General features: G+C 44.9%; 1 protein-coding gene across 3 annotated transcripts in view; it reads right to left on the bottom strand.

The window, feature by feature from the left end:
- Nucleotides 1-2,775: 2,775 nt before the first annotated feature.
- Nucleotides 2,776-22,738, bottom strand: part of Oat (Ornithine aminotransferase precursor) — a 42,629-nt gene continuing 22,666 nt past the window's right edge. The window contains exons 3-9 of one of the 3 annotated variants that reach the window (XM_089578266.1): nt 19,610-19,834; nt 18,421-18,644; nt 15,361-15,533; nt 13,150-13,228; nt 11,225-11,338; nt 4,927-5,065; nt 2,776-3,068 (exon numbers count right to left, since the gene is read on the bottom strand). In XM_089578266.1, the coding sequence (XP_089434392.1) occupies nt 2,899-3,068; nt 4,927-5,065; nt 11,225-11,338; nt 13,150-13,228; nt 15,361-15,533; nt 18,421-18,644; nt 19,610-19,834 (1,124 nt within the window). In that variant the 3' untranslated portion in view covers nt 2,776-2,898. The remainder of the gene's footprint in view (nt 3,069-4,926; nt 5,066-11,224; nt 11,339-13,149; nt 13,229-15,360; nt 15,534-18,420; nt 18,645-19,609; nt 19,835-22,738) is intronic. The other 2 variants (XM_089578267.1, XM_089578268.1) reach the window with 2 other exon arrangements.

Raw genomic sequence — 22,738 nt, 5'->3', positions numbered from 1 at the left:
GGCAGAGACAACCAACCCCAGATACTGCTTGTCCCAGATATCACCAGTTTCCCCAGATATCACCAGTTTTTGTCTGGTGTGGTAGTTCGCCTACTTCGACACCAGGAGGTCTAAAATTTCACCAAATTTTTGAAATCTGGTGGCGAATTTCACCAGATGGCAACGCTGCTTGGAGCAGAGAGCCAATGTCAAGGAACATGGCTAGGACACAGAAACAAGAAAATTGCGCTTGTTGTGGCTTCGCCGGGCGCCGTACTTTTCAATCTGGCCCGAGTGCATACCGGCAGGCGTATGCCCAAGTAATGGCGGAGGCACCGCGGTTTGCGCACCACACACCAGATGGCACTGAATTTTCTAAAGGGTCTATTGAACACAACAGAGAGCAGCGGGCATTCTGTTCGGCGAGCGCTGAGCACACCTGTTGCTACGTTGCCGCTGAGTCGTTCAGTTCTTTCCGGGCACAAGTCAGCCCAAAATAGTTTAGTTTGGATGCCATTCTCGCTGTTTTCCTGCTCGCCAGACTGCAGTCACCACTATGTGAAAATACGCATCACCAATATGCGACCCCGCACACCTCACTTTAATCGATGCTATAGAATTGGTTCAGATTCGGTCAGCTCGCTTCACCTTTTCGAATTATTCTTGCACAGCTGGTGTTTCTTTAATGAAATCTAAACTTGGTCCGAATAATCTCGCAGTTCATATAAACATTTCATGCCTCAGTCTTTTCAACGGCATTTTCTTTCAAAATGAGACACTAAAACAGGAATTTTTTTCTTCAGTCCCATCATACGTATCATCACGTGTTGATCATCCGCATAAAGTTGCCATCCCTACTTGTAAAATGAATGTGCTTTTTAATTCTTTCTTACCGAAGACCAGCACTGAGTGGAACCACCTTCCACCCCATATCGCCAGCATTGAAGACGTGTCATCCTTCAAGCTACTTATCACCAAGTATATAGTCAAACAAGCGTCTGCATCATGATTTTTGCTTTTTGCCTGTACTTTTCTATGTATATTTTTTCTTTTTACATCCACCCCTCTACAACACCCTGCGGGCCCTGGGGGTACTGTAATAAACAAAAAACCCGTGTCTAACAAACTTATTAAAAAATTCTTGCCCCTTAAAGAAATTTATTAGGAATTCCATCTGGTCTGTCTCATTTCTTGTCATCAACGTTTAGCAACTCTGAAAGCAATCCTGCTTGAGAGATTGTTGGAGTACCTAGACAACTCGTCTGCTGTGACGCTCCATCCACATTTAGGATCGCCGAACAGAATTCCTCCACAACAAAACAGTGGTCCCATTGTTAAAACTTTTTTTTAATCTAAACAACAAGCTAATCGCAAGAAAAAAAATTACAGAAGACACTTTGTCAAGACTAAAGCGGAAGCCTGGCCCGGGACTCTGCGGTGCCGGACGACCCTTGCCGCCCTGATGCATGCGGCATATACATTCGGCCTCCCTTGAGCGCCGCTTCCACTCGGCGGCCCTCGCACGCTGAGTGTTGGGCGACACTGATCCTTCCCGCACACTGCCGTGCCCAAGCAGACACAAGCACCTCGTGACAGCGATGTCGGGGCACGCCGATGCGATGAGTCAGCCCGCGCAGCGCCGACACCCGTGTCCGACGACAGCGACGTCACACGGGTGCCAATCGGGAGGCACGCACATGCACCTAGCGACAGTGACGTCACGGCTTGGAGGAGACCAATCAGGAGGCCGGAAAGATTGGACAGGCATATGACCTTGACAGTGAGCCATTAAAGGCCTTAAAAACTATAAGTTTTGATGCCTGGCTTGTTTAATAAAATAAAACATTAAAAAGCTGATTTCATTTGCTGTTCACTGGCTCGAGGAATAATACAGGGCGCCGCAGACTGTGGCCCAGTGAAAACAACTGCTGTTTTTTTTACTTGCATCCTAGTACAGCAGTGTTGAAGAAATTCAATACAGAGCATCCCGCACAACGAGATCAGTGCCAGATACACGCTGTTCATTTCAAAAACCAAATTTTTGGACTTCGCTTAATTTGAAAAACTGGTCCCAAACATGCAATAGCCCCAGTAAAAGCTGGAAGCTTGTCATAGAATTATGAACGAGTCCAAATTTTCAAAGTGTGAAAAGTTTTCTGGCAACTTTAGTAACTGAGGTCGCACTGGCTTTGGTCCATAAACAGCACGTGCTAGCAATTAACATGGTAAAATTACGATTCACCCACACATCATCCAGTGTTCGTTTTTTTTTTTTGAAGAAAATAACTGTGAACACAAAGACAGGGACAATTTTCAGGAGAAACAAGGTAGTGTTTGTACAACTGGGAGAGCTGGTCGAAATTCGGGAAAGTCGGTAGGTATGCATGCCAAGTTCCATGTAATTTAAACTCTCCAGCTTTGACTAAATGAAGCTCCAGCTCCTTTTCAACACAGCATAGGCTTAACCATATTCAAGAAAACTTTGCGCAGAATAACACAAGACGGAAGGGAGAAACACGTACACACACACGAGCGTGCTCGTGTGTGTGTACGTGTTTCTCCCTTCCGTCTTGTGTTATTCTGCGCAAAGTTTTCTTGAATATATCGCTACACCAACTGGCCCAATGTTCTGCTCTACTAAGGCTTAACCATAACCTTACTATGACAAGCTCAAAAATATTGCTCAGTTTCTTCACTTTCAAAATAATTTCTAATTATGAAGCCTGAAAAGAAATTTTTATGCAAATTATATCCAGTTCATATATAAAGTTCCCCACTTAAGACCAAAAAATGCACTACAGAATTAAAATTATTTTATTAGCACTGATAGATGGAGTGCAAGTCAGGTCACATTGGCTTGAAGCTTGAGATTGTGTCACCAATGATATCATAGCACTGATAGATGGAGTGCAAGTCAGGTCACACTGGCTTGAAGCTTGAGATTGTGTCACCAATGATATCAATGCACTGGCACAGTTCCTTTTCAGTGATCACTAAAGGAGGTGCCAGACGTATCTTGTCTCCATGCGTTGGCTTTGCAAGCACGCCGTTCTCCTTGAGCCTCAGGCAGACCTCCCAGGCATCAATTCCTACGCAAGAATGTCACAAATGCTCACTGAAAGCCCGCACACAATAACACGCTTTCAAAAAAGAATAATCGCTGACTAGACTGCAACCCAGTGCAACCATAAGGCTCCAGAGAACAGCTACAAAGCTTCCTGCAACCTTTGCAGTTTTCAGCTTTCCTTCAACTGCAAAGATTCATGAAAGCTGCCCAGCTTTTCTTTGCAGCTGTATAGCGATGCTTTTGTGAATGTTAGTAAGTACTCCTTTGCACCTTCGGAATACCTGCTAAATACACGGAACGAACAACATTGAAAGAACAACATTTTGTTTTTTGAACTAATTCATTTTTTGCTAGTTTGATCTTGTCAGGACATTCATATCTGTTTTCATTATGCCAAGCTGAAAAAAAGACATGTTCAGGCCCAGCTGGACAAAAGATCACTCGAGCTGGCCTCCAAAGCACCCTGTAACAAACGACAGGCGTGTATAGCATATGTAAAAAGCTGAAGAGGTTTTTTTTGCAAGGCCATAGAGTATGGGGTGTTCTGCATCATTGCATTCCCCTGAAAGTGAAAGCAACTTAGTGCTCCCCTTTCCGAATGCGACAGACACTACACAGACCCATATTATGGTCTAGAAATAAACCCCTGGGGACTTGTACTTTCTCTCTGAATACAGAGTGTAAAAATGCTGAGCTCTACTAAGCTGAAACCTCAAGGCAGACAGACACTGCAGCACCCTCTCTTGCCTGGTGGCCATTGCAAGACAAAACAGCACAGCAACAGGGCAGGCTCCTTCATGGCCTGCGAGACTCTTCCGAGGCACATGCAGTTGACGGCTGGTCACCCTTTGCACAACCAAGAAAGCATGTGACATGAGCCTTCATTCCTACACACCATTACAAATTACGGGACCGCAGATATTCTTCGATTTATGCGGGATTTTGAATTAACAGAGCTGGATGTAATGAGGTTTTACTGTACGGGAAGAGGTAGCAATGAAGCGCGTGGAAGGCATGCGGCTTCACGGAGGTGGCAAGCAGAAGAAAATGGTGCTTTTTAAAGCAAGATGAGCATACCCATGGCAAAACGCACCGCAATCCCAGCTATTCTATACCATAAAACTGTCGATAATTGGTGTCTTGATTATACGCTACCCACCACAGAGTGCACATCGCCAGTTATGATGCCGATTTCAGCTTCAGTCGCAAAGTCTAATTACGAAGGCCAACGCCGACTGCTTCGGCCGTTTGTTGGTTCTTAATTCCTTTTGCCATCTTCTCACTCGGGGCCCTTCGTATTGCAGGCACAGCGTAGTTCCCACAGCGGCGTGCTCTAGACATCATCCCAACCCATGCATTCGTTGGCAGCATGCTAATGGCAGTACAGCCAACACATACCACCGGTTACCTGTGTACAGATGACGAGCTTCAGCATGTACACAAAACTACTGTCCCCTTCCTTCGGCATATTGCCAATAAGTTAGTGATTTTTTCGAAAAAAATTGATTTTCCGGACTGCCCTATTTTTCGTACGTTTTTGTGGTGAGTCTGAAAAATCGGTCTTTGGCAATCCACATTTCCAAATTAACAGGGTTCAAATTAATGAGGTTCAACTGTATCACACAGCCTTCTGCTCAATGCTCTGTGTGCATACACACACTTTTCTGATGCTGGTTATTTAAGGACACAAGCTAAAGAAAAACTTGTAATAAAACCTTATTCCTTCACCCTCTCTTTTATCCCTTCCCTCATGGTGCAGCTTGGGCGTCCACCAAGATGCGAGACAGTCACTGCGCCATTTCGTCTCTTCAAAAACCAATTTTTTCCAGAATGGCTCAACTCTACTTCTACAGGCTCACAAATGCAGGCTGGAGACTCACCAGGTGCCACAATGATGGCATTCAGCAGGCCTTTGCCTCGGACTTGGACCACCAGATCTTTTGGTAGCCGGTTCAACTTGGCACGAAGAATTTCACCAAGGTACTGTGCATTTTCAGCAAGTTTTTCTTCTTCCAGCACCTGACCAAAATATCGACCAGAGTAAATTTACACGACAGTAAACTGCCAAGTCCACCACCTGCAGATTCGCTATTATATATATATTTATTTATTTGACCCAATGTTTCGATTGGAAGACTTTCATGAGCGATTTGTCTTCGCTGGTGTTTCCTCTTTTATAGGGGTCGGACACAGAGTAGGTGAGCGATAAATGGATAGAGAGTACAGAAATAAGTAGACAGAAGTAAAAAAACATACAAGTAAAAATAAAGAAATGGGCATGTATAGGAAAAAGAGCAGTCAGACTCACACGAAAAAATGGAGGGTGCGCAGAACATCTAAGGAGTAGGACAATACAATTTTCAGATGCGACCTCTGTTTTGTTCGTTAAGCACCGTATGCCTGCGTATTGACAGGTGTGTCGAGCTGAGCTGAGATGGCCGACAGCATGCGTTGCCGTGCAGCAACCTTCGTGGAAGAATGCGGGAACTTGTTGGCCGCGAGGGCAAGGGGGAAAAGAATCTCGACCCAACAGAGAAAGACAGAGGCACCAAATCTTGTGGCTGATCTTACAGTATTTATTCACAACACTGCTAGCCCCAAGGAGGTGGGAAATACATCAGTAAACACCGAGAGGGTACACAGTTGACCAAAAAAAAAAACTGCAACGCTTGAAAAACATACTATACGTGAAATATTAAGCACATGAATGTAAGTACAAAGCACACATGCACATTACACGATAGGGAATAGACTTCACACACTAAGTTCAGTCAACACCTGTGATTCATCCATGTCATCCACTTCAACCCACATACTGTCAAGGCCGTTCCACTCAACTACCGAGCGTGGAATTGGCGGATGTCATCTCCTGGCAATTCTTGGCACATGGTCTTGTATGAAATAGGAATGAGGGAAGGTTTTGGCTGTCAATAATGAATTCATGCATTTACAGTCTGGCTCATTCCTGTATAACAGGAAATCTACATTCTTCCAGCACAGGCAAAGTGCCAAAATAATGACAGCGCAGTGAAACTGCAAACCGAAAAAAATGCAGCTGTTGTAACCAAATGCGATCCCTCAACAGGTCCACAATGTAAATGAGTAATAAAGTGTTTTTTTTTTATTTTAACATCTTAACCAAGTGTTCAGTAGTAACTTATTTTTGTCACCACATTTGAGCACCAGCTACATCCCTAATTACAATTTCTCACATTTCAGAAAATGGAGCTCATGCAATGCTAGGATAATGGGCACAGCATGAAGCAGTGTGTTGGGGAATGTTTCATTAGCACCAATGTAAACAAAAAAAAAATGAAGCAGGGAGGATATTTTAAAAAGTCACAGACTATCAATCAATCAATGTGGCAAAGTAAGATTTAGCATTAGAGTCCGCCTGTTGTCAGCTTCGGCACTGCACTTACCTCCCTCCCCGCCCCTCCTCCCTCTCCCACATCCCTCACCCACTCCACTTCTCTGATTGACTGTTTCCTCCTCTCCACATGACTCCTCCAACCAATCGGCCACTCTTCTCTTTCCCACCTCCTTGCAACATTCCACTCAGCAGTATCACAAAAAATTGGGGGGACATTTAAGCTCCGCCTTTAAAGGCATAACGTGACAGTAGTTCCTCTTGCCCACATAGACACTGCTTCCTCTTTCACAATCACTATCAATAAGTGAAAGACCATGACATACACGTAAAGCTCTGCTTTAACTAGGACACGAGTGGCTACTAGGAGTACAGCGATAGTTCTGCTGTGTAGCAACTTGTAGCATGAGCCGTCGTCTGCTTCGTGTTTATTATATGAGGGTGAGGCCCGTCCACTTGGTGCGTTACTCGCGGTTGCTCTGATCACTGAAGGTCTGACGCGCCGCTGGTGTAGCTGGCGCCATCTATAGGAGGCTCTTGTAACAGCCACCTTTTCGACCAATACAGATTCTTCCACCAGAACCGGAACGCCGACAACAACGGCGACTAGACGGACAGGTTTTGCAAATATGGGGTAATAATGCATTTTAAAAAATTACGGAGGGCACTTAAGACTACTTACAGGGTCTGTTCTGAAAGTAGTAGGGCTCATTTTTTTTTATTTCTATTCATGAGAATAGTACAAACGATTAGAACTTTTCAAAGTAGCATCCTTCCACATCTACACACTGCTGTAGAGTTTTCCAGTTTTCGTACGCCTCCAGAAACGCCTGGGCCGGAATGCTATTTAGCTCCCTCATCACGGCCTGTTGAACCACCTCTACCAGAAACGCCTGGACCGGAATGCTATTTAGCTCCCTCATCACGGCCTGTTGAACCACCTCTACCGATCCGTGATGTTTGCCCTCGAGCGTCGATTTTATTCTCGGGAATAGAAAAAAGTATGGCGGGGCCAAGTCGGGGCTGTAGGGGGGCTGAGGCATCGTTGCCGCCTTGTGCTGGGCAGAAAATCGGGGTCCTCATTCACATGATGAAGAAGATCCTGGCAGATCACTTTCCGGTTGGCCTTTTGCTCCTCTGACAATGCTCCCGGCACCACCTTCGCGCACACTTTCCTCATGGCTAAGTTTTCTGTCACGATCTCAAAAACTTGGGTTTGAGGAATGCTCAAGTCATCAGTAATCATTCTGATACTCATTCTACGATCACTGTTAAGTAAATGTTTCACTCGCTACGCATTTTCATTGGTCTTGCTGGTCGAAGGGCGTCCTGAGCGGTCGTCGTCTTCCACTCTTTCCTTACCTTCTCGGAGCAGCTTGCGCCACTCAAAAAACCCCTGATCTACCGATGGCATCATCACCGTAGGCCTCCTTAATCATGTCGTGTCTCTTTGCCCGTTTTACCAAGCTTTACACAAAATTTGATCGCGTATCGCCGATCCAGTAAACGCTCCATGATTCTGCGCGACGAGGCGTTTCGACAAAGGTTCACAGTACAAGCGACCTGCTTTCTTCAACGGCCGAGAGCCGACTGCCGATTTTTCCCAGCGTTCTCAATGTCCTCCTTCACCGATCCTGCATGCACAGATCGCTTCTCGTCCGCCCGTTCGCCCAGGAAAAAACCAGTCCTACTACTTTCAGAACAGACCCTGTACATGTTTTGAAATGAAAGCATTAATTTTTTAATTGATATTTTTTCCTTCCTTCCTTCCCTTCTTTCTGATGACATGTCAACTCATTAGCATACAGTTGGAAGGCAACGCATACACTAGATTCACCTTTATTCACCAAGAAGCAACACATTTTGTGGCCTATTGGTTGTGTGCTCGCCTTGCGATCTGAAAGTCCTTGGTTCAACTCCCTGCACCTTCGGAGGGAATTTTTTTTCTTTGCTGATGATGTCACTGGGGGTTTTGTAGACCACTTTTCCTGGACTATGCAATGGGCTATGTAAGGCTTTCACCTGACAAAAAAAAAAAGGACACTGCAGGGACGTGGTGCCTGCATGTGCTGGCCTCACACACTATGCGACAAAAATTTATGTTGTATAAAAGCATCTGTAATAGACAACCCTGCAGTGATAAGCAGAAAAAGGTGACTGCAGGAGAGAAAGCTCTCACTGGCCTCCAATTAACCCTGTCCACAGCCATCCTCTCGAATCTCATCTGCTGCCCCCTGCTCTGTTTGCCTTCCCCAAAAACGAAAATCATGCCTAATCAACACCAAATGAAAATACAGTTAAAACTTGATTTAACGAAGTTAAGGGGAGCCATGAATTATTTCGTTAAATCGAGAACTTCATTAAATTGAATGAGGCATTTCTTGGGCACATAATTCGGTACATTCGATTATAGGGTATGGCGGCATCCAGAAAGCTACCGCAGCATCATATTTGTGAAGTGTAAATGCTCCCAAAATGAAACTGCGGACCGCAGAAACAACCGGCGCTGCTAGCGCGTATGAAAAGAAACAACAAAAATTGTTACTCAACAAGAAAGGCCCGAGGGGACTACAAATTTATTTTCCCGCAAAGAAGTCGGTGATCTTTGCCTGCGTGTGCTTTGTGAGCAACGGCTGCACCGATTTCTCGCAGGTCTGAAGTGCGTCTGCGCGTCTTCCATCCCCTCGTGTGCTCCGGCAAAATGTCGCAGCAGATTGAGAGCATCCATCACCTGACCCGTTGTCGGCACGGGAGCTTCGGCACCTGCAGGGTCGTCGTCAGCGTCTTCAGCCGTCACTCCCTCCACACTTCCTACAAGCCGCAACATATCGGCATCAGTCAAAACTTCCGTTGTGACTGCGTCTGCTTCGGCGTTCACGTAGTCTGAGAAACTTATGCCTGTGGGCACTTCATCCACTGAGCGAAGGTGTTCCCAGGCATCTTCATCCTCAGCAGACCCGGACCAGCTTCAGCAGTTTCAGGGCCTAGTGTACCGAAACCGGCAATCCTGAAGCAGTTGGCAATTATCGACGGCCTCAATGCTCTCCAAGCCGCCGCCATCATCTCAACCGCCATAAAAATATCTATTTTCGTCTCGCGCTTCAGCTCCAGGTTGAGGAGAACTCTGTTGACGACTCGATGCTTGTATGCGCACTTCACGCTATTAATTATTCCTTGATCCAAGGGCTGAATTACGGACGTTGCGTTTGGGGGGAAGTAGCGAAGCTCTACGCTGGTCACGTCACATTTCTTCTGTCCACTTGTGACAGCACAAATAATGTCCGCTTTCTCGTCCAGGGTAAGCCTTTTTCGTTTCTTGCAGGGCTCCATCTGCTAGCCAGGAGGGTTAGCGGTGCGCTTGCTCTCACACACCATGTCTGCATTCATGATAGCAAGGCTAGACTGACTGGAGACCTAGCAAACTGAGCTTGACAAAGAAATGCGCTCAAACGCACAGGGAAATATCCACACGACGACGGCGGCGAGCGAACACAGAGCACAACACACACACACAAAAAAAACACAATGATATTGTGGCATAAGCGGGCACGCTGAACTGCAACAGTGCCATCTATGAAATGTGGCACGAAACTTTTTTACTGCTGGCACCATCTGGTGAGCTAGACCCAACATTAAAACTCTCGTTTTGAGCCGTGCTGTTTAAAAAAAGCAGGATGAAGATGCTCCGCACTGTTACCGCTGGCTCACAATCAATAAATTTTGGGGTGCTCTCTACAAAATAGACCAAAAATTAACACTTTTTCACCTTTATTTCTCGAAAAAAGGTTCGCTAAATCGGGACAGATCACGGAATCGGTTTCGTTATTTCGGGTTAGTCAAAGCATTGAAACCTATGGGTGTCTGAGAGGGAATTAGGATACCTTCATTAAATCGGGACTTCCGTTAAATCGAGCTTTGACTGTAATGCCTAGTTGTCCAAGAGCGTCAGAAACAATCTGCTGTATGAGTGATTTCTCAGCTCCGTGAGCAAGCACAATGTTGTGAACCAGCAGACAACATAATATTTCAGACGAGCAAACAGGCCCCTTCCGTCATGCATGTCTCTGTGCTCATCTGAAATGAGTAGTGCTGAATGACTTCTCCAGAAGAAACAACAGACAACACTCTCTCCCACCTTTGACTGCAGTGGTGGGAACTGCATCAGGCCCGCTGCTCCCAGTGGGTGCAACAAGGAGTTCCAAAACAGAAGTAAATGCATAAACCCTGTAGTGTGTACTGTCCCTGCACCACCATCCCTGCATGTCTGATTCTGCAGGTTTCAGGTGTACAGAGTTCCGAAATGTAGGAACTACATCAATTTCTGAAGCATCCTAAGTAAAAAGTTCTCTCCTCAACCAAGAAAAAAAATGCACTCTGCAGAGGTGGCATGTTTTGTGGTTACATCTTTAGAATCTGCATGCAGTCCAATGGCATTTGGGCAATAGCATAAAAGGCATTTAAAAATAAGCCTAAGAGCTTTTAGTCCTCCAATGATGAAGTTTCACATGCACTGCCTGTACTGTGGAAGCAACCAGGGCATTTCCCTGTCAAGGACAGCAGTTGTGCCACCACGATCTTAAGCCTTTTTCCCTGCCTGTAGCATGACACTGCACCACCACTGCTCTTTTCAGAGTAGCTCTACATCAAAGATGGCAACAGGAAAAAAATTTGCACTCAGCAGCAGAATCGCCCAGAAAATTATCGGTGCGATGGGGACGAGAGGAGACACACGCCCACGCGTCTGCCTCCTTGACCCAGAACAGTATCCAGGGCAGTGCTAGCAATATTTTTGCACAGACAATGCATACCTCAAGTGCAGCAAGCGCAACACGTGCCCCAAGTGGGTTGCCACCGTAAGTGGATCCATGTTCACCAGGCTTTATCACCAGCATCACCTCATCGTTTGCTAAGGCAGCCGAAACCTGCACAGAGAAAAGGAAGCACTTTACCCCAGGTGGGCAGCTAATGGCCTTAGTCAAAAACATGACCCAGCAGGGGCGCATTTACCTGGAGGTGATCCCTCCCCTTGAGCGCGAAAGGCCAAACAAGGGACAAAGGAAGAAGGAGTGGAAGAAGAAAGGAAGAAAGAGGTGGGCACTACGGCTCATCTCCTGGGCCAGGGTACCCAGATTTGAACCCGGCTGCAGCGGCCGCATTTCGATGGAGGCGAAATGCGCCCGTGTGCTGTGCAATGTAAGTGCATGTTAAAGATCCTCAGGTGGTCGAAATTATTCTGGAGACCTCCACTACGGCACCTCTTTCTTTCTTTCTTCTTTCACTCCCACTTTCCTTTACCCCTTCCCTTACGGTGTGGTTCGGGTGTCCACCAAGATATGTGAGACAGTTACTGCGTCATTTCCTTTCCTCAAAAACCAATTCACCCAGGAAAACTATGCTGAAACCCATTTTCTTTTCCTAAAAAAGAAATACATAGTTCGAATGTGCCCTGCCCCCCCCCCCCCCCCCCCAAACAAAAAAAAAAAACATAAATCCCCCCCCCTGTTGCCCAACGGAAAAGAACAGAGACTAAGAAATTCAGCCAAGTGCCAGTGAAAGCCATTTTGCTAGCATGGTTGGATTCACCCCCGACTTTTATTTTTTGCACTGAAAGCATGCACAGCACAGAGCACCATGAGACAAAACAAACACTCCTTGACAAGGAAAAACAACTACATAGCAGCATCTTGCTAACAATACTTCGGCAGATAAGTTGCCCAAGGGAGTGCAATTTTAATAAGCTGAACACTGCTGGTTTCATACCCTGCCTTAATAATTCTTTTAGGGGCGCGCAAATATTCGAGTAGTTTGCAAGAAGTATTTACTACCCGATTCAATTAGCATCACATTTTTACTCTCCGAACCCCCTAAACGTTCAGAAGTCACAAGCTTCCTGTACACCTCAACTTGTGGCCTAACGTACCTCGCACTAATCACGACTTAACTTACTATCTCGTCACAGAATCAACTGTCAGCATGCGTTAATACCAGGCCTTTGCATAAAATGAATGCGCTGATAACCATCGAAAGCAGCTCATGGGCCAGAAAACGAAGCCAGCACCACGCGTTGTGCCATGATGCTATGAACCTGACTGGCTTTAGACTACTATGATAAGAGACTTGTGGAGCACAGTGGAACGGGCAAAGTTGTAGCCTGCATGCACTGATGTTCCGCAGCGACCTCATTGATCATCATCAGTCACGCTCTGGAAACTGCGCATCTTAGGTCACAGAGGAAAGAAAAAAAGCACACGACAGAAACACCCATGTCAAAGCCAGCCTGCTGGAGAATCTAATATGCTGTATCACTGCTTTCCTGAACAAAAACTGTCGCTTTAAGGTGGTACACATGGTAAGTTTACTCTTTTCTCTGCACGCACAGCTTATATATCTGACCTAAGATTGGGAAAAAAATCTGAGGGCCCTACTGCATTTATTGCCTAAAGATAAATTCGTAAATTCAGCAAATCTGAAGAGTCAGCATCAACAAGTATTCATAATGCTGGCAGCCCACTCTATGCTCACTCCTGAAAAGTCTGCGAGTGACAGCAGTATTAACAGACTGCGAAACTGCAAAATATGATGCTGCCTTTGAACTAAGGTAACCTTTTAACTGCCGACAAGAAAACAAATACTTTGAATGCCCATTCATTGCCACTGGGAAAAAATGTGAGACCAACATGCAAGCAAAGCGCCATCATGCATTTGTGCCAGCATCAAGCTGACAGCAGCTTACCGGGTAGAGTCCTCCTGAAAGAGCCTTGCCCAGGGTAACTATGTCCGGTCGTACATTGTCGTGGTCCACACAGAGCATCCTGTTCATGCATGAGAAGGAAAGCAAGTAGGTACGGGGTGTCCAGTATGACCTTTGCTTATTGACTGTTGTACTTTTAGGAACCAGGTCTGCTTTTCACAATGAGAAAAAAGAAAAAGATGCCCAGGCACTCTTCATTTGTATCATTAGAGAAAAATAAGAACAAAAACTGAGGCTTGAAATTTTTCCTTGAGAGACTTTGCAACTAAACAGGTTTCACGTATGGCAGCTCACACAGCGAAAGGAAAAACCAAGCTTCAAAAGCATTCCATAGCATCCTATCTGGAAGCTGATTCCTACATACCTTTTGCTCCAGAGTGGTACTGTGGCCACCAATCTATTCACTCTACCAGTGTCTATTCAATCTGTTCACTCTACCATGTCAAGCACAGTGACAGTGCAGCACAACAGAAGACCATCATCAGCCTGGCTACACCCACTGCAGGGCAAAGGCCTCTCCCATGTCCCTCCAATTAACCCTGTCCTTTGCCGGGTGCAGCCACCACATCCCGGAAACTTCTTAATCTCATCCGCCCACCTAACTTTCTGCCGTCCCCTGCTACGCTTGCCTTCTCTTAGAATAGACTCCCTTACCCTTGAGGACCAGCGGTTATCCTGCCTTCGCATTACATGCCCTGCCCAAGCCCATTTCTTCCTCTTGATTTCAACTAGGATGTCATCAACCCGCGTTTGTTCCCTCACCCACTCCGCCTGCTTCCGATCTCTTAACGTTACACCTATCATTTTTCTTTCCATAGTTCGCTGCGTTGTCCTTAAGCTGAAGCCTCTTTGTTAGCCTCCACATTTCTGCCCCATACGTGAGTACCGGTAAGACACAGCTGTTGTATACTTTTTCTCTTGGTGGATATTAGTAAACTGCCATTCATGATCTGAAAGAACCTACGGAATGCACTCCACCCCATTCTTATTCGTTATTTCGCTGTCGTGATTCAGGTCTGCGGTCACTACATGCCCAAAGTAGACGTATTCCCTTACCACTTCGAGCACCTTGTTACCAACTGTAAACTGCTCGTCCCTCCCGAGACTGTTGAACATTACTTTGGTTTTCTGCACTAACCCATTGATCATGCTTTGCAGTCCCTCTCCTGAATGACTTTACAAGGCAATGTCATCAGCGAATCGCAGATTACTAAGGTATTCTCCATAAACTTTTATCTCCAACTGTTTCCAATCCACGCCAGGTGAGTACCGGTAAGATAAAGCTGTTGTATACTTTTCTCTTGAGGGATATTGGTAAACTGCCATTCATGACCTGAGAGAACCTGCCATATGCACTCCACCCCATTCTTATTCTTCTAGCTATTTCTCTCTCATGACATGGATCAGCGGTCACTACCTGCCCAAAGAAGACATAATCCCTTACTACTTCCAGCCCCTCACTACCAATTACGAACTGCTGTTCCCTTGCTAGACTGCTGAACAATACTTTGGTTTTCTGCATGTTAATTTTTAGACCCACCATTCTGCTCTGCCTGTGTAACTCACTGATCATGCTTGATCAATGAGTTACATCACTCACGATTCCCTGTGCTGAATGTTGTGCGGCACTGCTACGCTTCCTTTTAACACATTCCTTGGCCTGCGACCAATGCATCTGATAACAATGCATTTCGTCAAGTCCTTAATGTTTCTTTCTGAGTATGTGTCGTTTATTACTGTATAAAAATTGCCTTTCACTGTCTACACACTGTTTTAATATATCCCTACTGCATTCTAATCTTATTGCCTTCCTGTGTTTTCAATTTGTCATGTATTCCTGGTTTATTTTTGTTTTCTCTTGTTGTTGCTGTTTAGACTGAAAATTTTATGTATTCCCACTCCCCTCTGTAATGCCTTCGGGCCCTGAGGGTACAATAAATAAATAAATAATAAATAAATGCAGCAACATTGCATTCAAGCTTTACCTTACAAGACGCTACCTTCCAAAGCCGAGCACAAGCTCTTCAAAATAGGCGTGAAAATCAGGCAGCGGTCAGCATGAAACTACCTGGTTCTGAATGCAAGGCCATGAATATGTACAGCTCAGCTACCAGCACACTGCCACAAATGTACTGACGAGGCAGTTCTGCTGAACCAGCCAACCACGCTACCAATTCAAAGGTGGCCACCCACTTGCCCGTGCGGCCCAGACCGGTCTGAATCTCGTCTGCTATCCAGAGCACCCGATGTTTGGTGCAAAGGTCACGCACACCACGTAGGTAGCCAGGCGACGGTACCACTACACCGGCCTCGCCCTGGATGGGTTCCACCATGAATGCACACACGTGCGGATCTTGCAGAGCACGCTGTAAAGTGACAGGAGACACACGTTAATCAGTGCTGACACACAACTGAGGCATCCCACCTGCTAGCAACAACACATGTTGCCACACTACTTCTTGCTATGGAGGCTAGGCAAAGAGGTGGGAGAATCGTTTGGAAAAACTACCAACCTCTTCCACTGTTCTTGTGGAAACATGCTGAAAAATCAAGAATGGCCACCACTCTTGTGAAATTTGCATGTTCAGTTTTAAATAACTGGGAAAGCTAAGAGCTTAAATCTTGGCAGAAAAAAATTTCTGCCCAAACTGCCTCAGTGATTCTTTTTGAAATGCATCAGCAGCAGCAGCCGCAGTATCTATGGGCCCATGGCGAGGCTTACAGTGTGTTGAAACTGCAACATGAGGGCTCAGCACACTTGCAAAACACCACACTTGGGTGGCATTCCAGGGTTAATGTCCAAGTAGCCCACACTGCCACTATCACAAACCACCATGCATGCAATGCCCTTAGACAACAGTCACAGATGTCACCACACCAGCCTAACACCTTTCTATGTCTCAGAATTGGTGCCTGCAGTTCCTTCTAACAACTGTTACGAAGCTCACTTGTCACGAATACATAAGGTAAAAAAAAAAGACATTTAATTTTTAATTTGCACTGCTGACTTCCATATTCCATAATCAAACTCACTTTTAAAAAATTCAACTTTTAGTGCATTCTCGTTGCATATGTATTTGCTTTGCAACCAAAAATTTGATATTTGTACGCCTCCAATACTCTTTTTTCTACAGCCAATCTTTGCTCTAGGCAAAGGCTTATGATGGTCATTGCAGACCACAGCAAACAGCAGAGCAACCCTAGAAGCAAAAACATGGGCAAGTTTTTCTCAGTGGGATGGAAAATACCGAGCATACCATATCTTTTTTATGCAACACAAGCAAAAAAAAAAAGCAAAGAGCTATGAAATAGCTGTCTTATCAAATAGCTGTACATAAGACAAACTGCTGTGAGTATGAGTCGACCTGCAACTCGTGACATTTGTTATCTAGCAAAAGAGCAGTGGCCGACAAAAACAGCGATAACGAAAGCCTACAACGTAATGTAGAGAGAAGATAAGGGACAAATGTGTCCTTGTGAGTGCACTCCAATGCCACCCAAGAGCCCAGGTAAAATTATGCTATGTGATGAACAAAGTGATGCCCTGGATAAGTACTAGGCACATTTTGCAAGGCATAAAAGAAGGCGAAGCTTATTTCACACTCAAACACGGCAGCTGAAGTTTTTAGTGTGACACATTTTTGCAGAAAGAAACGTTCAAGAATGTTGAAAGTAATATGTTTGCCATCTATTTCAATGTTAGAAGCAGCCTTGTTTTGTTTGTGTTGAATTTCATGGCACACAAGTGGCTACGGTAACCGTGTATCACAGCATTTCTACCATCGTCTCAAAATGTGCTTAAAGATTATGGTGAAAATGGAAAGATTCTGCTGCACACTGACAGAATTCAATGCTGCAATACAGTAAAAGCTAATTAATTCTGACTTAGTTAATTCGAACTGGTGCCCGGATCCTGGCGCAGCACTGTGCATTTAAACTGGGGGAAATTATCGACAGTTTGAACATGTCACTATCCAGAATGGTCAATTTGAACTCAGAGCCCCTGGCTTACACCGCTCCTCACAGTTAGAAGCCAGCACTACCAGCACAAAAACCAGTCTATGCTACAGACTGTCTTGCTCAGTACTCACAACGGGTTGACTGCCCGATATCAGATTGAGTACCGTGGCTTGTAAGTAACCTTTCTTCAGAAAAACAACAATTCAAAATAGGAGGGTTGACTTTTGTGGAGTAAAATGTAGTTTTGGAGAAGCGGCAGGTAGTTCCTGGCAGGAAACAACGGAGTCTAGGCATTAAAAAAAGAAAAAAGTCGCTAATTTGTCTACAAACCAGTTCCGCTAAAGCAAATTTGAAGAGCACGCGTTCATGTTCTGGCAACAGTAGGCACCGCGAGAGCGAACCGTGCCAGAATCCGCTGTTGCCACCAGTGGGAGGCGGGCACCTCTCTTCGCTTCTTCTCATCTGCACTGGCCTCAGACTGCCGTCCTTGTGGCCCCTTCATTATGTGTTTGTTGCTGTGAGTTGCGCGCACGCTGCAAAGCCATCCCGTGGGAGACTACAGACGAGGCAAGGGTGGGGGGAGGGGATGTATGCGTGGACTTTTAGTTGCAGACAACTCTTTTGGCCAGCAACAGCCACGAGCTTGGGAATAGAGTTATACGCGGCTACATACAATGACTGCAAAGTTCATCCAATAAAGGCTGCACATTTCTGCAATAAATTTTTTTCCTGCACCCCTTTTTTGTTTGCTGTGTTGGTTAATTGAAAAACCTGGTTAACTCGAATAATTTTGGCATTCCCAGAGACTTCAAATTAACGAGGTTTTACTCACTCCATATCATTGTGTATAAACGTTGTTTTTTTATGCATCTGTATTATTCACAGGATTCTGTACAGTAAAAATTGTTTGTATGACATGAATCGCTGTCCTGAGATTCACCTACTTGTTCTGTACAGCACTTATTCACAGCACTTCACAACTGCTTATATACTATATAACTGCTTCTGTTGTGCTTTTTCCTTTTCATTTTCTTACTCTCAAAAAGGAAGTCCTGTTAGAACTACCTTCCTTTTTATCCATGTGACATGTTATTTTGGGCAACTGAACATTCTGAATGAAGAACGGCACAAAAAACACAGCACAGGGGAAAGAAATAAATGTTCTTGACTGACTGATCCATGAATCAAATTCTTTTTAAGCCACCTTGAAGCACAGCGAAAAGATGCATTATGAGAAGCTGCTAGTGAGAGAATGCAGTAGAATAAAGTGCGTGACCACGAAAATTCACTTACCTCCAGGGCTGACAAGTCGTCATATGGTATGATTTCAAAGCCCGGTATGAACGGGCCAAATCCAGCATAGCTGGAAGGATCTGTTGATGCTGAGACCGCAGCGAGACTCCGGCCCCAAAAGTTGTTCTCAGCAAACACAATCTTGGCTTTGTTGGCAGGAATACCTTTCACATCGTACCCCCATCGGCGAGCAAGTTTGCACGCAGTCTCTGCAGCTTCCACTCCTGCAAGGAAGTGGCACACGCTGCTGCTACATGGGTGAAGGTGCTGCGACGCCCCAGCTTCCAGCAGGGGCTGTTTTTGATCAGATCCTCTTGCAGTCGCACATTCCAATTTTGCAATCAAGGCAAATGGTGGTATGGGATGACCTCCTTACCTAGAACGACTAAAATCTGCCATCAAAGATCAACTTTTACCATTTCACACTTCCTCTCCCCATAAAGAGACCTCCATTTAAGGGAGGACCCTGGCCTTAGAAAAAATTTTTTTTATTAATTATGTCAAAATTACGCAATCTTCCGGGAACATGCAGTTTTGTGTGCTGATTCTAAATATATCATTTAATTTCATGTAAAACACGTCCTTGTGCACTTATGCAATATGCTATGCTAGTCTTGTGGAGAGAGCATATAAGAAATGTCGCTGCAGGGAATTTACTGAAATGCATGCCATCGGTTTCTCTCGACATCAAGGAATGCAACAAGGGTCAAATACTATAGAAGTTCAGTTACTGAGCTCTGAAGTTGCTGTTTCTGTAGTGGCAATGCAAAAACCCTATAGCTCAAGTTCTATGACAGGTAGGATGATAATTATAACTCACTGCATTAAGTAATGGCATGCATTTAAACAAGTTTCTTGCAGCAAAATTCCTTAAAAGCTCTCTTCAAAAAATTACATAACATTTTGGCACAAAAGCACAAGCACTTGTTTTACATGAAATTAAATTACATATTCAGAATCAGCAGACAAAAATACATGCTCCCTGAAGATTTCATAACTGTGATTTCATTAACTTAATTTTTTTTTTAAACCAGAGCCTCCAATTAAAACAGAAGTAAAAATAATTAACAGTTCATAGCAAACAGGTCACAATCACCCAGTTTTCATTCATTTTTTTCAAGTGAGTTCCTCCCAGCGCAAGTCCTATGCAAATGGGTGCCATAATAAACTCGAATTCACAACCACTCACCAGTGTTCATAGGGAGCACCTTGTCATAGCCAAACATTTTTGTCAGCCGCTCTTCCAATTCCCCTAGAGCAGTGTTATAGAAGGCTCGAGAGGTCAGAGTCAACACCTCTGCCTGGTCCTTCAAGGCCTTCACAATTTTGGGGTGGCAGTGGCCTTGGTTGACGGCACTGTATGCACTCAAGAAATCAAAGTAAATGCGTCCTTCCACATCCCACACATGTACACCTGCAACAAAGACATCTGCGCTACACAAGGCTTCCAACACTTTACTTTTTTCCGTACCAAATAATTCTGTCCAGCGAGCCCGCTTTGCTATGGAACACTGGTGTTTTGTGGAGTTCACTACAATGTTCATTTTTAAACACACGAAATGACAGGAAGGGCTCAAGCAGACATGCCCATCCAAGTGCATACCATCAACTGAAAGTTTAATGGAAAGAACTGGGGATGTATATAAATGCTCACATGTACATACCCTAATAGAATGCATGTTAGTTTTCAGTAGTACAGAATTGTGATTCTTCATCGTTAAGACTTTCAGCAGCTTTCAGTCTGTCAATCTTGCCACATACAATTATGAGTTTGCATCAGGCATAGTTGAACCAAATAAGTGACATTGTCAAACTTACTACGGGACAAAAGGTACCTCAATGCCCAAGCACTATGTGCAGTTTCACTGCAAATGAGCCGGGAAGGTTTTTAAAACAATTAATAACAAAGATGCACAGTACTGTATGGCCACTTACGCGCAAAAAATGAGAAGACATGGTTACAGAACGCCCATAAACCCGCGTCTTTGTAACTCTTTCATGCATCCTCTGGCACCAAGCTGATCAGATAACCCGTGTGTATGCACGCTTCTTCCTTTGGAAAAATATGGAGGGCAGTGATGTGATTGGCTGAAGCCATTTTGGAGCAGCTTTTTGGAGCAGCCAAAAGGGAATTTTGGAGCAGGGAAACAAGCTTTTGGAGCAGCTCAAGGCTCATTGCCAAGTGAAAAAATTGACTTTGCGAGAAGTAAAATAGTAAAATAAGGAGGAAACCATTGGGAACAAAAAGGTGCTGTTCAATAGGATGTTAGGGGCATTTCGATGCGAGCAAAATGCAAAAACACCCGTGTACTCAGATTTAGGTGCATATTAAAGAACCCCAGGTGGTCCAATTCTGGAGTCCCCCACTACGGCGTGCCTCATAATCAGATCGTGGTTTTGGCAATAATTTAATTAAATTAGAGGCAGTTGTGAAACATCATATGTTGGCCCAAATAACTAACTTTAGAACTTCAGTGTCATGTAATCTTTTATGCGACCAAGTATAGATCAGCCCTGTGTTATAGCCGCCAAGCCCCTATAGGACAGCAGTTATAAATGGACAACAAGGAATTCACTGGAACTTTTATTTAAAAATGACTAGAATGCAGATCACAAGCTTACAGAAAAACAATGAAAAAACACTATCAACGTTTCGAACTGAGTAATAGTTATGTACACGACAGCACAACTTTTCGGCTTCTTGGCCTATCAAAAAGCAGTGGACCTATTCTGTGCCTTTTTTCTGTGAGCAACATCATTCAGTCTTTAACTGCAAAATACTGCCTAGTTGGCTGCCTTAGGCGACATTTTGTCAACAGCAGCTGAAAGCCTTGTTTTCCCTTCAGCAAGCAAGGCCTGCCCACTTTCAATATCACCAAAATTCTTCGTCTTTATGCCATTGTTGATGAGCAGCTCTGCATTCACCAGCATTTTCTTTGCTGTTTCTACTTCCAGCTTGAGGGTTTTGTCAGCATCACTTGGTGTCATCTTGGGAACATTGGCACGCTGCCGTTTGGCAGCCTGCTCTTCTTCAGCTGCCAAACGTTCTCTGTACCTTTTGCTTGCCCCTCGCACTGCTCTGACAACATCAGGCGTAACATCAAAGCTAGACGGGTCACTGCCAAAGCGTTTGGCATATGAAACAATGTTCCTTATGCCATTTACAGTCTGAATTGTCAATCTAGACCTTTCATTAAGTTGCCGACGGTTCACACTAAACCCCCTTTCTACGTCTGTAGTTCCGTGTGGAATGCAAAGCAACGCTTTGACAATCTTGCTCAACAGAGGGTACTTGGCTCCATTGTCAGGCTTCTTCTCATCAAAAATGGTCTGCCAGTGCTTTTCAACAGAAATGGATGCTTCTGATTCAATGTGCTGCAGCCGGAGCAGGTTGTATTCGTCCATCAAAGCAGAGATGTCACGCGGCTGTATAACTTGTGGAAGCCCCGAAGCTGTCTGAGATCACTGCATGAGGATTCCTTTTCCCTGGACTCTGGCTTCAGGAAACGTAGACTCTTCAGCAATAAATTACCGAATGGCAGTCGTGACACGAGGTACTCTGTGCACTTGATATAAAACGTTCTGGCACCCAGCCTAAATGCTCTTTTGTCCGCTGCTTCCCAAGATGATATTTCCTGCTCAGTGTCCTCTCCAATCTCCACTTTGGCTTTCCAGTTTGCAGGAGACCCGGCCTGCAGTAGTGGCAGCTCTGTGCCCTTCTTAGAGCTATAGGACTCTTTAGTCATGAAACGTCCACACAGCTTAAAAACTAAAGCCATTATTTCACTATAAAGCAGATGAGCCAAAGGTTCGCTCTTTTGAAACAGAGACAAAAAATCTGTAAACATATCTGCAGCATTTTTCATGAAAAGGAGCTTTGCATAAAACATTTGTGGGTTTCTAGGGGAGCCGGGGCGAAGCTGTGGCTAAATGACAGTGATTAGTCACCCAGCCGCCTCTCCACCGCCTGAGGCGGGAGCAAGGGAAAGAGGAGAAACAACGCGGGTGGCCAGCACAGCACCAAGATGATAGGTTATCACCATTTTTGTCCTTCTTGCTGAGGATGTCGACGTTACACTTGGTGGAACGACCTGAGGAACAACAAATTTCTTAGTTTAGTATCGCAGCACACACATGCATTTGCCATGCTAGAAGAATCAGTTTTAGAGACACCAGGCAAGGGCTTAAAAGCGATTGTATCACCACACACCATCACTAGGCATCACTATACCAGTGCAGTGCTTTTTCATAACGCTTTACAGTCAACGACCGAAAATTCGGAAGCCTGATTTCGGACTGCAGGAGAGATCGAAAACTT

Source organism: Amblyomma mixtum, chromosome 3 (assembly GCF_055824585.1).
Source record: "Amblyomma mixtum isolate Tamu chromosome 3, ASM5582458v1, whole genome shotgun sequence".
In the NCBI taxonomy this organism is placed as follows: Eukaryota; Metazoa; Arthropoda; class Arachnida; order Ixodida; family Ixodidae; genus Amblyomma; species Amblyomma mixtum.
This window is presented reverse-complemented; position numbering and strand designations above follow the sequence as displayed.